This window comes from Scatophagus argus, chromosome 6, assembly GCF_020382885.2.
Source record: "Scatophagus argus isolate fScaArg1 chromosome 6, fScaArg1.pri, whole genome shotgun sequence".
Lineage (NCBI taxonomy): Eukaryota > Metazoa > Chordata > Actinopteri > Scatophagidae > Scatophagus > Scatophagus argus.
Window position 1 is genome coordinate 22,109,476 of NC_058498.1, and position 15,083 is coordinate 22,124,558.

At 40.2% G+C, this 15,083-nt stretch overlaps 1 protein-coding gene across 3 annotated transcripts in view; it reads right to left on the bottom strand.

Annotated features, from left to right (window-relative positions):
* The window catches only part of LOC124060757, a 193,125-nt gene that overhangs the window by 56,648 nt on the left and 121,394 nt on the right, over positions 1-15,083 (bottom strand). For 2 of the 3 annotated variants that reach the window (XM_046392043.1, XM_046392045.1), the window contains 2 exons: positions 10,289-10,494; positions 311-3,734 (listed from right to left, as the gene is read on the bottom strand). In XM_046392043.1, the coding sequence (XP_046247999.1) occupies positions 3,512-3,734; positions 10,289-10,494 (429 nt within the window). In that variant the 3' untranslated portion in view covers positions 311-3,511. Of the gene's footprint in view, positions 1-310; positions 3,735-10,288; positions 10,495-15,083 lie in introns of those variants that run through there. The other variant, XR_006843626.1, reaches the window with a different exon arrangement.

The following is a 15,083-nucleotide window of genomic DNA, read 5'->3' on the forward strand; positions in this document are numbered from 1 at the left end:
GTGTGCATATGAGCCCGAAGAGCACAATAAAAGCTGATGCTACTGAAGGGCAACTCGTCCAGGACTTCTGTTCCTTTGGTGACTATCTTAATGTCTTTGGTGGATGGAAAGGATCCTGTTTAATTTTTGTTTGTTTTTTTTTTTACACTTAAAATAAAGATTTACTCTCATATGAGTCAAATTACTGAGCCTTTAAAAAAAATGTATATTTGTAACCTTAAACCTTAAATCTTAGATCTACTTGAGCTTGGGGCTGAGAGTCACAGACAGTACTGAGGTCAGTCAGTAATGAGAAACAGAGAGACTGCACTGTTTTTGGATTTGGTCTTTTCAGACTGAATAGAATACAACTTTATTTTCCATTAGAGTGGAAAATTGCCTTTGGTTCTTAATAACTGAGAAATATAAAAGCAGTAACAAAGTAACAAGAAATGTGGAAACACAGTACACAAGAAAAATTATATATGTATATATATATATAAAGCTTAAAACCGACACACAAAATAAGTTATATACAAAACACGTTTTTGAAAATATATTTTTTTAAAAATATTTTTGGCTGTCAAAGGTACCAAGAGTACAGAGTCTCATACTGAGAAAATAAAGGATGAGAACAGTCTGTCAGGATGCTTAAGGCTTTATCTCTTGTCCTAACAGTGTGCAGCCCAATTATTTTGTTGGCAATGCCAACTATTCCAGCAAACTAACTCTTAAGCCTGCAGTCCAGTCAAGTGGAATGTAAAAAACACTCTCAGTCAGGGTTTTGTAAACAATTTCTACAACTTACCAACTCACTCAGAAACTGTTAGGTAAGATGAAGCTGTTGTGCACATTTCTTTAAAATATCATTCAGGTATTAAGTATTTAGGTGCTTTCAGAGAAGTTTAGTTGGTAGTTCAGGGCTGCACTTTCAACAGTTTCAACACGTTGGCTGTCAAATACAATAGGCCCTATTGTGAAATCCTGCTTGGCAAAAATAATCATTTCTCCAGTCTTATCAACACTGATCTCCAAATTGCTACTTTTGAATCATGCCTGAGGAGTGTGTGTTCAGGCCAAATACTGAGCCACAGAGGAAGTTAGATGACAAGCTACAACTCTGCAAGTTTTCACAAAGGAAAGAAATGATGGCTATTAGTCAGAAGCCATTCAACATATTTCCTTTTGACTTTCTGGGCACAGGCTTAATGATAGAGAGCATCCATAATATAGGCAATACCTGGACAAGCGCTCCTGTTAATTGGAGGACACAGTCTGTAAGGACATGAGCCTTAAGTCCATCTGGGTCACTAGCCTTTTTTGACTGGCAGCAATCTTTTCCACTTCCACACTCCACACTACGAGTGAGGTTGATGGGATGCTGCTCCATAGTCTGTGTGTAATCCACACAGTCACATCTACTGTAATGAACATTCAGCTCATTAGCAAAGCACTGACTCTTACTGACACAACACTCGACCTTCATAAACACGGACAGTTTTTGCCTTACACACATTACTTCCACAGGATTCAATACAAGATCAAATATCACCACCATACTTTCACTAGTTTGCCCTATACTCAAGGAAAAGGTGAATAACAAAGTGGTCTAATCTCCCAAGTGGCGGGCTGCTAACAGCCTTATAGGTATCTGGGTTGTTCCCAAAGCAAAGATCAACTGTGTGTGTGAAATAAGTGGGACAGCCCATACATCGCTGGAGCATTAGTAAATACTCAGATAAATCACATGAATTAAAGCCTGCAAGAATAAAATCAGGTTGATCAACAGAGTGAGAATGTAACTCTCTGCTACAGCATTATGTGGACCAGGCACGTAAGTGAGAATGAGAGTGATCTGTCCAATCTCTCAGCTAAGACAGAAAGGTCTACAAGAGACTGATAAAATTTAGGCCTGGGAGTGCATACTTGCTTGCATATGCAGAAGTGTTTTACCAAGTTCTCGTACCCAAAGAGACACTACCCGCTTCCTATTGATTTTGTTGATCTATGTCCATCTCTGTCTGCTCTAATTGTTGTATGCCCCTTAGATATGCAGCTGTGTGACCTTTGAGCCATACCTCTGTAAGACAGGTAAGATTGCTTTGCCTGAATACTCTGTCATACTCAGCTCTGGCCATGATTTCATCCAGTTTGATAGCGTGATGACAGCCACGTTTTCAACCTCTGGAGCACCGTGTCTTTCTTTTCTTTGGCTGTCTTATGGATCTTAAGTCACTGCGCTCCCCTGGTAAACTTAGGTCCGAAACATCAGGTGTTCATGTGTGTAGACCAGGAAATCGTGCTGAATTGTCTCCAGACAGCAGGAACAGGCAAAGAATAATTCACTGTTGTGCTAAGTTCACTGTGATTCTGTATTAGGTCACTCCCAGTGGGTGTACGTTAATCCACAAACTCAGACAAACAAACAAAAGTCAGGTGAGCGCACAGGGTCAGCAGCAGAGCTGTGCCCCCGGAATTAATTTATCATCATCATCTTTTCAGAGTACGAAAAATCTAGAATTAGGTTAGAAACCTTTCCTAACCGTAAAGGGTTTGACATTTTCCGGGGGAAAAAAAGGAGTACTGACAGACAGCCCCCCCACACACACACTTTCCAGTTTGTGCAGAGCTAAGCTAACCAGCTGCTGGCTGTAGTGATCAGTTTTCTCATCTAAATTGCACAGAAGCATATTTCCCTCATTGTCAAACTTGTGCTTTAACTGTTACTCATACTTCAGTTGCCACGTGCAGCTGCTGTGGGAACACACAGCTGAAAACTGTTGGTGAATGTTTCATGGCTACTTCCAGTATGGACGGTCTGTCTCACACACTGTAGAAATGTGTGGTGTAGCATTTCATCCCCCTCCAAATATACAGGAAATGCTAATTCAAAGCTGTTACATATGAACATAATCTGTAGATGATATGATGCTAATACAACATGAGTGCTACTTGTCAGCACTTCTTCTATCTGTATGATAATGGTTTACGCTTTAAGAACAACAGCAGTGTCTCACTGGGAAGCTTCACTCTTTTTTCTGATTCTGAAGCAGCAGCGGGACAGACGTTGCTCTCACCCCCATCACCGTCACCACTTCACAGGCTATTCAATTAGCAGAAAAAGCATGGTAGATGGAGCCATAATGGAGCTGATGAGATGCACAAGGACAGGTGACACTAATCAGAATGGCGCCCCATTGTCTCTGTGTGGACATCATTAAAGAAAGAGAGTGATTTCAGGCTTTTTTTCTCCTCCGAGCCTGAATACACTCATGAGAGCTGCGTGCATTTTCTTCCTCATGATCAATTTGTGATATATGAGAATACATCCACTGAATAAAGTGAGAGCGTAAGGGTTTGACATAAAGGAAAACAAGAATATTTGACACTTGAAAAATAGGTTTTAAAGTGCAAGATCTCATATATGCCACGCTGATAAACTGATGTGATATCTTGAATGGCTATTAGAAACATCTAAAACCCAGAGGATTTACTCTCACCCCATATTCTGTAAACTCCTTCTGTTAGTGGTTCAGAAAAGGCTGAGAGACTGATTCTTCAACACATCCACTTTCCTTTCGTCCACTTGACTTGGTGAGGCCCCTGATGAAGTGTGGCCTGCCACTGCTGAAGTGGCCTCTGAGTGATCCCAGCGGCCCGGTCTGGTCATGTCCTCCTCAAAGCCTCTGGCCTGGACGGTGAAGGAGCTCTGCTCAGCCTGCCGGTAACGACTGCTGAGGTAGCTGGACAGACACCTGAGAAAACACCACGCAGGTACAAACACTAGATGAATACGCACTCAGGAAGTCCAGATCTCACCGCTTCATCCCACATATTTTTGTCCTGAGAGTCCAATTAGCTAAATTCATCCCAAATAACGTTAATGTAGTTAGTATAATAATATAATCCTAATCTCATGATCCCTCTCCTCCTATTAACAGAGTCTTTAGAGTGTGTGGGAAACTGAGTCCAGGGTGCTGTTTGGCCTCCTGATACGATGTACGTAACATATAGAATCGTATGCACATCTGCGGGGCATCTAATCTACATTTTTATATTAAACAATACATGAAATGAAGTGAAACACAAAGGTGTGTACTGTAGGGATGAAGCCACTCAGCTCTAATGGCATGGCAATGTCTACAGGATCCATCATTTCTATGCTTCCCATTCAGCACAACAGACGGTCACAGTGGCTGCTCCTCTTTTGCAAATCTGGATGATCCAGCTCAACTCACCACCTCTGGAAACTCCCAAATAGCTTTAAAACTAACCATTGTCTTTCTAAAATTAAGCAAATGCACGACTTATTTCTCGCCTCAAATATCAGGAACATTTCACTGATTTCAGTAACATTTCTCACATGACTCAGGCAGAAATGTTTAACAGCTTTATTCACTCTAGATTAGTCGTATTTGAGTACTCCCTTCCTCACTCTCCAGCTCTCCTGGAAGACAGAGCCACAGGTGACCAAATGAAACGTACCGATCTCTCTGGGGACTGAACATTAATGGAAACATATGGGATGATGTAAGTACAAAACTCAACAAAATATATAACAAAGATTGAATAATTTTTAGATATTTTAATGTGGAAATGGTTGGCCAAGAGGTTACCTCCACCTGGTCATTCCGCCGAAGTAATGAGCACATGCACTTAAACCCCCAAAAATGAACTAAAGGATAAAACTGTTCAACATCAAGGCCTTACAAAATGCATAGTGTTCTCTCAGCTGCTCTCATACTGGAATAATATTCATGTTATAGTCGTGTGGGAGGATAAGTGCTACCATGCTTCTTCACGTCGGTGCACACTATCACAGCAAAGAGCTAGATATCATGAGGTTCATGTGACTGATGTGGGAGCTAATCATGATAGCTTGACTCCGAGGCGGCTGGACAGCCTCATATTGTATCATTTTCTACAATCAGTGGCCACTTATTATCAAGACATACACCTTCCTGGCAACCTAACGGAGGACCTGAGGAATCAAGAATGATGCTCGTTATTTCCATCATCTCTTTACTGTTACAGTTAATAATACATTATAATCAATTTTAACTTGTTCAGAAATGCTGTGGTGCGGGCTAATACACTGGACAGAAAAGAAAAAAAAGTAAAACATCTACCGGCAGATCGACTGAACGCATAACCTCAGTCAGTCCACATAGTAATTGGCTGCTGAGGCAAATCAATGGCTCAGATCAGAATTGAAGCATTCTGCTTGTTTACAACATCTATCATTTGTTCTTATCAAGTGTGATCAGAGCAATTTTCCCTTCCTTAATATAGGTTTGATGGGACAAAGAAAAGCTCAATTCTCAGAGAATCGGAAAACACATTTCTTGTGCTTTGTGGTAACTAAACTGTCAACAGATAAGAGAGTCCATAGTATCAGCTCCAGGGTAATTCATCTCACAATTGTGCTGTTGTGTTTTCCTTTGGAACAGCTTGGAAATATGGTTTGAGGCCTTTGCTCAAATGTCACAGCAAATGCTTCATCCAAAATGCTCACACAAAGAAAAATACAAAGCAGAATGCAAATACTTTAAGCACTGTGCACTGTCTGAGCCCAAATTCTCTTATGTGTTGTTTTTACATGAAAAAAGCACATCTGCACCCTTTTGTACCCTTCAGTGTGCAAAAGGGCGATGAGCTACTCGTCCTGAGGCAGATCTGCAAACTGCTGTAGACAGTAGCGTGAGGTGAGAGAGCAGTGTAGGCCACTTTGTATCATGTCAGCGCTAGCGGTTAGACGCCATCTCCACAGTGTCCCTTGTCACCAATCACATCCTTTTAAACCACCCAGGGAGCTCGACACCCGCCCTCACACACACATACGCATACACACACTGCCTTATCTGTCAATGCTGCTTAAATAATGTAATTAATGACTTAATTAACATTTCCATAATCTATTTTAATAAATCTAACGCGGCATAATGAGAGTTTCTAACCTCCAGGCAATGGCATATAAAAATTCACAGTGCAGAGCTGCATGGTCAGGGCACTGTCTCAGCGCCCCAACTCTTACCATGACAGTAAAGGAAGGAGAGGATGCATATTGTGTGACAGCCCTCTGAAAGGCAGTTCAAGCCTGATAAATGTCATGTGACTTTGTGAATGTGTCCAATAAGAGACCTGCAGTACATGGAGGAGAGCAAAAAAAAAATCCTATCCTGGAGGTTCAAAATGTTGAAAGGAAGCCAGAGTGCAACAGATTTTCAAATGAGGATTTGTCTTGAAAAAAGTTTGTACACACACTGTGATGAAAAACACACGACACAATGTTGAGCGTGAACACAATTCACTGGGTCTCCTTTTACATTAATTTGTAGCTTTTAGCACTTGAGCCTAAAGCTGCTCTACTCTGTTTTCCTGCTTCTGCTAATGATGAAATGTCTTTATAACAGTAGGAAAATTACTTTCCATTTTCGAGAGACACAAAATTGAACAGAAACACAGTAATTACTACCAGTGATTAGTCTGACATTATTCAACAGTTCCCTTTTATGTCAACAAATTCCAAAAAGACAGTGGGTCCCCACACACACGGGCAATTATTAAAAACGGGCCACAAGTTACAGTTGATTCAAAAAAGGCCCAGTAACTTCATAAAACAACTGGGCACTGCAGTTTTTAGCAGACGTTACACAAACACATGGAAATGGTGCGTTAGTTGGTGATTATTTTCAGCCGTGGATTAATACACATTTGGTGCATTAGTGAGTATTTACACCAGCAGGATTGTGTAAGTGGGGCTGAGTCAAAATAAACTATGGTGTGTGTGTTCATGTTAATTAACAAACATGTCACCCAGTGCAACAGTGTGGCACACTGATGTGTTTTTAATAGTTTTTGGACAACAAGGGAGCTCTGTGGCACAGAGGAAGAAGGTATCGCAGGCTTTGGACACACAGATAATGCTGGCTATTAGGACACTGTTCATTTTAGCCTTTTCATGGGTTTTGTTGACAATACGAACAGTGCAGAATTTTACAATAAATAAAAAAGCCCACTTCACTAACAACAATGAGTAATAAAACATAAGCTCTCATTTTGGTGATAAGAGTCATTTGGATGGGAACACAATGCTTTAGCTCTCCCGTCAATAACAACACATCATAGCATACCATTTCATAAAGAGTGCAATTGAATGCATGAGTACATAACATGGATCCAACAGAATAAAAGGTCATTCTGAACTGTTTACTCGTTAGTCTTTGTCTCATCACCGTGGCAAAGACTTGCAGGCCATGCACTGGGTGAGAGACGAGGGGGTTGCTCCTTACAAGGACTTCCGCCCTCGGGCTGAAGAGTGACTGAAATGCACCCTGACATAGGGCAGCAGGAGGCTGGCACATCCCAGGCAGCAGAAGCACCATGGGGCACTAATCCTAATAAGGGCACCCACCAACCTTCCTATTGTACCAGTAATAATGACAGCATCCTTTGACAGAAAACCTGTTTGGTGCAGTGGGATACCTCCAATGTCACATGTTGCTCTCAAACCCCACAGTACAGTATATAATGTACACTATATAATGACTGTTTCTGTTCCATTTAATAATCAGTACCTACTGTATGAGAAATGGTTTTACTAAATTAATTCAAATCTAATATATATGTATGTATTTGTTTTCTGCTGCTGAGCCATCCTACACATCATTGGACAGCTGAGATTTGGCCTTTGAAGCTCCAAAACAGCCTTGTCTCGTCTCATCACCTTCTGCTTATCCCGTTCGGATTGCGGGGGCAGCAGCCTCAGCAGGGAAGCCCAGACTGTACTCTCCCCAGCCACTTCCACCAGTTAGTCCACGGGGATACCAGACAAGCGCTACAATCATGTCATCATGTCCTGGGTCTGCCTCGGTGTCTCCTCCCAGAAGAACATGCCCAAAACAACTCATTACATCTGGCAGGCATCCTAGCCAGGTGCTCAAACTACCTCAACTGGCTCCTCTCGATGTAAAGGAGCAGCGGCTTTACTCTGAGCCCTACTCGGCTACAAACTTTCTCAGTGACAGGTGGAGATCACTTCTCGATGACGCCAATAGGACCACATCATCCGCAAAAAGATGAGATGAAATCTTCCCCCCAAACCTGACACCCTCCGCCACTTGGCTGCACCTAGAAATTCTCTTCATAAACATTATGAACAGAACTGATGACAAACCCTGACAGAGTACAACCGTAACTGGAAACAAGTTTGACTTGTTGCTAGTAACCCAGCTCTCACTCTGGCAATACAATGATTGCACCCCATATTCTTGAAGAACCCCCACAGGATGCATCGAGGGATTCGGTCATAAGCCTTTTCCAAATCCACAAAACACATGTGGACTGGTTGGGAAAATTCCCACAACCCCTCCAGTACCCTTGCAAGGCTGCAGAGCTGGCCCAATGTTCTATGACAGGGACGAAAACTGCACTGTTCCTCTTGGATCCAAGTTTCGACTAATGGACAGTCTCTCCTTTTCAGTAGTAGCTTTTCCCAGGGAGGCTGAGGACTGTGATCCCTCAATAATTGGAACACACCCTCACCACCCTGGTTTGTCACTCCAAGGGCACCATCTCTGATGACTATCCAATGCCGCCAGGTTTATCTGGCTTCCTCCCCCGCCACCTGATCCAACTCACCACCAGGTGGTGTTCAGTTGACAGCTCTGCTCCTCTCTTCACCTGACTGTCCAGAAGATATGGCTGTTCTACAGCTACAATGATATATGACTACAAAGTCAACAATAGACCTGCGAGCCAGGGTTTCCTGGTGCCACTTATGGACACCCATGTTCGAACATGGTGTTAGTTATGGACAAACTGTGACTACCACAAAAGTCCAGTAACTGAACATCACTCAGGCAGGCTGTTCCTCCCAATCAAACCCTTCCAGATCACACTATCATTGCCCACGTGAGCCTTGAAGTCTCCTGGTAGAGCAATGGAATCCCCAGTAGGGGCATCTTCCAGCACCCATCCCAGGGACTCCAACAAGGATGGGCACTCTGAACTGTTACTTGGTGCATAAGCACAAACAACAGTCAGGATCCGTTTCCCAACCGGAAGGCGCAGGGAAGCAACCCTTCCATAACAGTATAAATATGAAAAAATAAGATACTGTATTTTGAATGCTTCATGGACATTCACAAAGTGTTAGTATTTTAACGGTATAGCTGTTAGCAAGACAACATATTTGAAGCTCTTTGAACTCAAACAATGAATACCTGCAGCTGAGATTTGCCAAGAATGTAGCTTGTCTGAAGCTGCTGAACGTGTTGTAAACAAACCAATATCCTGTCATAAAATTACAGCTCATTACTAGCGTGGATAAGGGCTTCAACAACATAATGATGCAGAAGCACATTACCAGTGCAACCACATTGATTAATTACCACCAGTTCACCAGCCGCATTCCTTACGAATGCAGTTAATGGGGGAAAAAAAGTTACGAGCCTTGTTGAGTTAATTACAAACAGCCTCTCTTATTTTAGTTAAGACAAATACTGCAGGAAGAACACATGCAGAACACAAAGTTTTAATTTTGCTACTGGCATAAAAAACAGTTTTGGTTAAGTGGAGGGTTACATCACTTCTACTGCTGCCATCACATTTTACAATGAATTTTATTAAAGAGGGGAGTTTGTCTAAATCCCAGCTTTCAATTGGTTAAGGTCTGTCAGTAACGTCACTTCACAAATGTGATTTTATTTTCAAATATTCTATTAGGACTACTGTAATCCATGAAGTTTTTTTTTTAAATTTGCAGCCTGATTGAATTACTGCTTTAGGTAATTACAGATTACATAACCTGTATTTGTAATCTGATTACCATGTTCGCCATTTGTTGCTTTCTAATCACAGAGTAGATATTGTTTATGCCAGGAATCTAATGCATTATTTACAAGCTAGATGTTCATAAAAACAGACTGTTCATTTACTAATGGTTTACAGTACCTCAGGCATCATTCCAATTAGCAATATCAAAATGGGAAAGAAGACTAAGTGAAAACAAGAGAGATGGGGGAGTGTCGGGGGTTGGACAACAGCATGTTTTCAGAAATGATTATCTGGTTGACATGGCCACTCACAGCTTCTTGTTTTGAAACTCACATAAAAGTGAAATGTTACTTGAAATTATTCTTTGCATTTGGCAATTGAAAACACATCTTACACCAGAATACAACCAAAATAGAGACACCATCATCACCATTTTAATCATTAATATTCTGACTATGTTTGGCATGTGATATGGAGTTCAGACCAACGGCACTTCAAATGTAAAATGTAAAGTAAAAAATAAAATACTCACATGATCAGCAGAAACTCTGCAAGCAGACCAAAAGAGACTGCTGCCAATTTATAGGTGATGGGAGGAGGAGGGTTGGTGAAGGCTGTCAGCATGCAGTGAACCACATAAGGCACCAGACCCAGCAGAACAAATTCAGTGATCAACAGGAGCCACGTCCGCCACTGGGACATCATGGACCACCATGGAGACCTTCTCTGGAGCTGGTACTGGACAAGAGAAAGAAAAAAACAAGCCTCATGACATCACACTGTTGTGTCTAATCATCGCAAAATCTTATTAATCATCAAAATAGTTCCCATTTCTCAACAACTACTGGATGGATTTCCATCAAATCGTGTACAGTCATGTGTGCCTCTTTGAATGAATCTGAAGAACTCTGATGATACCCTTAATTAATTTAATGGCATTGCCAAAAATTTACTTTGTCTGAGATTTGGGTTTAAGACACAATATCTGCAATACTACTGACATTCCCATCAGTCCCAATTAGCATGATAAACCAAGATGATGCCTATGGTGAATATTAGTTGGCAAACATCCACATTTCAATTGTTAGCATGCAGGCATTAAGACTTAGATCAACTCATCACTGCTAGCATGGCTGTAGATTCTTGGCCTGATAATCAGACTGAATTTCAAAGCACATTATTCAGCTTTTCATGATAATTAGTGAAATAATCCACTTTATGGGTTGTTATTTCTGTAACTGACTTACAACAACCCGTACCTGTATTTATGGAAGAAGGTGTAGGTAGCTATCTATATAGGAAGATGATTTAACCACTCTTTATCCGGCCCTCAGCATTCTGATCACCTGTCAGCCATGCCTCCAGCCAGCTGAAGTGGCCAATGATGGGCACAACATCTGACATATCTGAATCACTGAACAAACTGAAGAGCAGATTTGGCCTAATTAATGTCGACTTTTGGTGAAGTACGGCCACAGTAAAGTATGCTTAGATTTAGAACTGGGTATTGTTTGAATTTTATTTATTCTTATTATAGTTTTTCCGGTTCTCATTTGTCCCCACTTTTGAGTAGTAGTAGTATTAGCAGTAGTGGTACTATAACTATAAAGAGGTTGGTAACAAAAATATCATTATTATTCTAAGAGTTTACTTTGACTTTTTTGTTTTATTAAACTAAATTAGACTTCATTCATTAAATAATTTCCTCCCGTAACTGACTAAGGCAAGAATTTTGTACTATAATCCGTAACATTAGATGATAATGTACACTGACTGTCTATGGTGATCTGGTCTGTTTGTCACAGACTATGCAGTAACTAGTGTAGTGGCCACTGGGTTTAAAATAGTGTAGCATGATTCCAGTTTAAAACAACCAGTGTACACTGAGCTGCAGTGGCAACAACTAGTTACAATAAGACATGTTTCCTCCTCATAGATATCCTCGCAATTGTTGTATGACCCCATAATGAAGAGTAAACAAACCCCTATTGTTGGAATAAATTCAATAAGTCAATCTCACACCTGTTCTGTACAAGTAGTCCATTTTTACCTCTGGCTCAGCACTTCAAAAACTGCATGAAATAAACAGCTAAACAGAGAACAAAAAACAGCAACATAAATACCACACAGGCACATACATAACAGCACTGAAGCACGCAGTCATCAAGCCAGCGTGCAAACACCTTAAATCCTCGCCAAATATCGCCTTGCTCTGGAGACATACCAAACCACTTGAACGCCGTTTGATTAGAGTCTGGAATTCATCTGCAAATGCACACTTGCCTTGTCCTCTTTCATGGGTGCTATTCATTAATTAGATTCTTTGTGCAACTGAGCTATCCTCAATGTTTAAGGTTACATCAGGCCCCAGTAAGTGGCTGCCTGATAACAGAATGCATCCATCTTCATTATTCAGCCCTTTCTGTCTAGGCTTGCTCCTCCACAAGTGAGCTATGTCAGTAGGTTCTAAGGAACTGATACATTTCATTGCATTCAGATCTTGAACTTTTGCCTCCTTTGATTTTAGTCACTCTGATTAAATTACTGGGTTGTGGTTTCCACTCATATCGGGTTCTTTTGTGGTGATTTTTCTTTCTCCAGGTGGAAAGGTGGTGCAGCCATTGAAATCCAAACACTGTGTGTTTTCCAATTACAAACTCTCTTTATAAATGCATGGTAAGGGTTGTCAGATAAACATTAATTTGTAAATGCTATATTAATGTCATATTCCATCCTGTCCTACTGGATCAAATGGGTGTGAACCATTGTAGTCTTGCAAACCAGTAAAAAGAGTTTCTTTTTCAATTGAATCTGGTCTAATAAAACTATTTTAACTGGCTGGCTGATTTTTAACATCACTCTTGACAAGTCACAGCTGTAGATCAGGTTCACAGGTAGGATATTACATTTAAAAAATCCATATTAATTCATTTGAACCATGGCAAGTAATAATTCAGAAATGATTAAATCTGAAATTGGATTTCTATCAAATTAATTATTAAATTTATCATATATAAATCAAAAGCTAATTTTGAATTTAGAATCTTTTTACATTTTGTTTTATAATGCAAACCATTTTCTTCTCTCTGCTGGTACAAAGGCTGTTAGAGGGAAAGAGAAAAAAAACTGTATAACTGCTAGAGCTTATTCCATCCTTTCTGCCAAAGAAAGCCCAGACATTCAGATAAATGTCTTCACAACCCCAAAACACGTGTTTTTAATCTTAGAAGAAATATGAATAGAATCAGCTCCCAAGGTAGCAACAGAGAGAATGTGTTGCCACACAGTAAAGGTTTTTTTTATTTTTTTGTAATTTAGGAATGGAAGCTGATAACCTAACCTATTAAAAATGGCACTAAATATGGTGGTCAGTGCTCAAGGATTGGGAAACTCAAAGCAATTGAGCACATTTTCATGACAATCCTGAAAAGGCACATTTAAATGAAGCTGTTAGCATCCCATCCATCAGTAGAACTTTTAGTCATATCACAGCAAAGCCAGTTTGACTCAGGTTAAAAGCAACTCAGTATGTTTATCGTACCCCCACAGCCAAATTGAGTACTTGTGAAAAAGCTGAATAAACTAACCATAAGGAGACAGACCATCACATCTGTCTTGTCTCCACACGACTCTGAATGGAATGTGGGCAGGTTTTTATATTTCGGAGGCTAGTGGTTCTGAGGAAAAGGCGACACTACAGTCTATTTATTCTTTGAAGGACACCATGATTGAAGACACACTATGGATCAGACACTACAAGGACATGTATCATGGGCCTGGCAGACCTTCCTGTCCTTCTTGGTGAGGACCACTGCCTCATCAGTTCCCTCTGCACCTATTCAAATAACATATGGTAATTCAAACACCAGAGTGAGAAGCAAGCTATAACTTAAGTCAACAGACTAACCACTGGTTAAAAATCACAGTGTGTTAATTACATCCTGATGTTTTATGACTATGACCTTTATACATTATACCAATCAATCAATATAAGAGGGAAGCAGCCTATTGGGAATATTTAGATCCACGGATTCAGAAAGTAGGGCACTATTTATCCAAACACAATCATTATTAATATCCGGACAGTCAACCCAAATACATTTTCTGCATATTTTCCACATTACCCCCTCTCCCTCTAGAGGTACAACCACAACACATTGTCCAGCATGAAGATAATTAATTAACCAGAGCAGTCACAGTGGTGCAGCATAGGAGACAAAGGCACAAATACAATATTATTTTTTATAAATTCATGGTCATACATGTTTGACCCACTATTAAAATGACCATAACTGCTGGTCTGATATTTTAACAAACTCCAAAAAAAGGTATCGCATAGTCAGATTAATGACTGTTTCATCCTCCTTTGTTACTTAAGCTTTTAAGTTGAGGACAGTATGCATGCAGTTTACAGCCATAGAAGAGGAAGATTTACCGCTTAAAATTCAATGTAATTTTTTTAAACATTGTGTGCTTGATTTCAGACAGAGATAGACAAGAGCAGGCTTCTCATTTTCATTAAGTTGCTGTCACTGATGCCAGCTGAAATAACAGCTGTTGCAATCACATTATATCAAAAGTAACTAGCTAGCTAATTAAAGTTAACTCTCTAAGTTGTGTAGAAATTGAATCTCTGGCTGACTATTAATGTTTTCTGCTGACTCATTTGAAGATGAGAACCCTGTAAAAAAGGCAGGGACTCATGCTATTTAAGCGGTGCAAGCAAAAAATGCTGCTAGCAAAAGCTAACAGCTCCAAAGCAGAAAATCAATCTGGTTGTTTGGAAAAAACATTCAGCACACAGGTTAGATTTATGGGTCATTAACGGAAATACCGTTGATTTTGATAGTATTCTGAATAGCACAGCATGCTAACTTATAGCAACTTTTTAAAAGCAGACAAACACATGGCTCAACCAGTTCTTAAATTTTTTGTTTGCTTTTGTACTTTTGTTTTGGAAAATAAAAACATTAAAACTTGGCTAGCTATACATAGTTACTGTTGCTAAGCTATGGTTAAACATTCACTGTTTAGGGAAGATGTTTAGCTAAGGGCCATTTCCCCAATTCCTTCTTCAGGTGTCAACTATTACTGTACATGCATTCAGCTAAATAAGTAATCATACACATAAGTGAAAACTGCTGCGAGAATTTATACCATGAGGATCTTGTGCAGTAGAGATTTAAATTTGTTTTTTTTCACTCATTACCTCGTAACTGGTCATTATTGATGTATTGACAAACTTTTGTTAGACCACCTGATTTCAGCTGCAACACAAATTAACTGTGTAATGTGGAAATACCAAGCAGCTCCTGAGATTCTCTCAC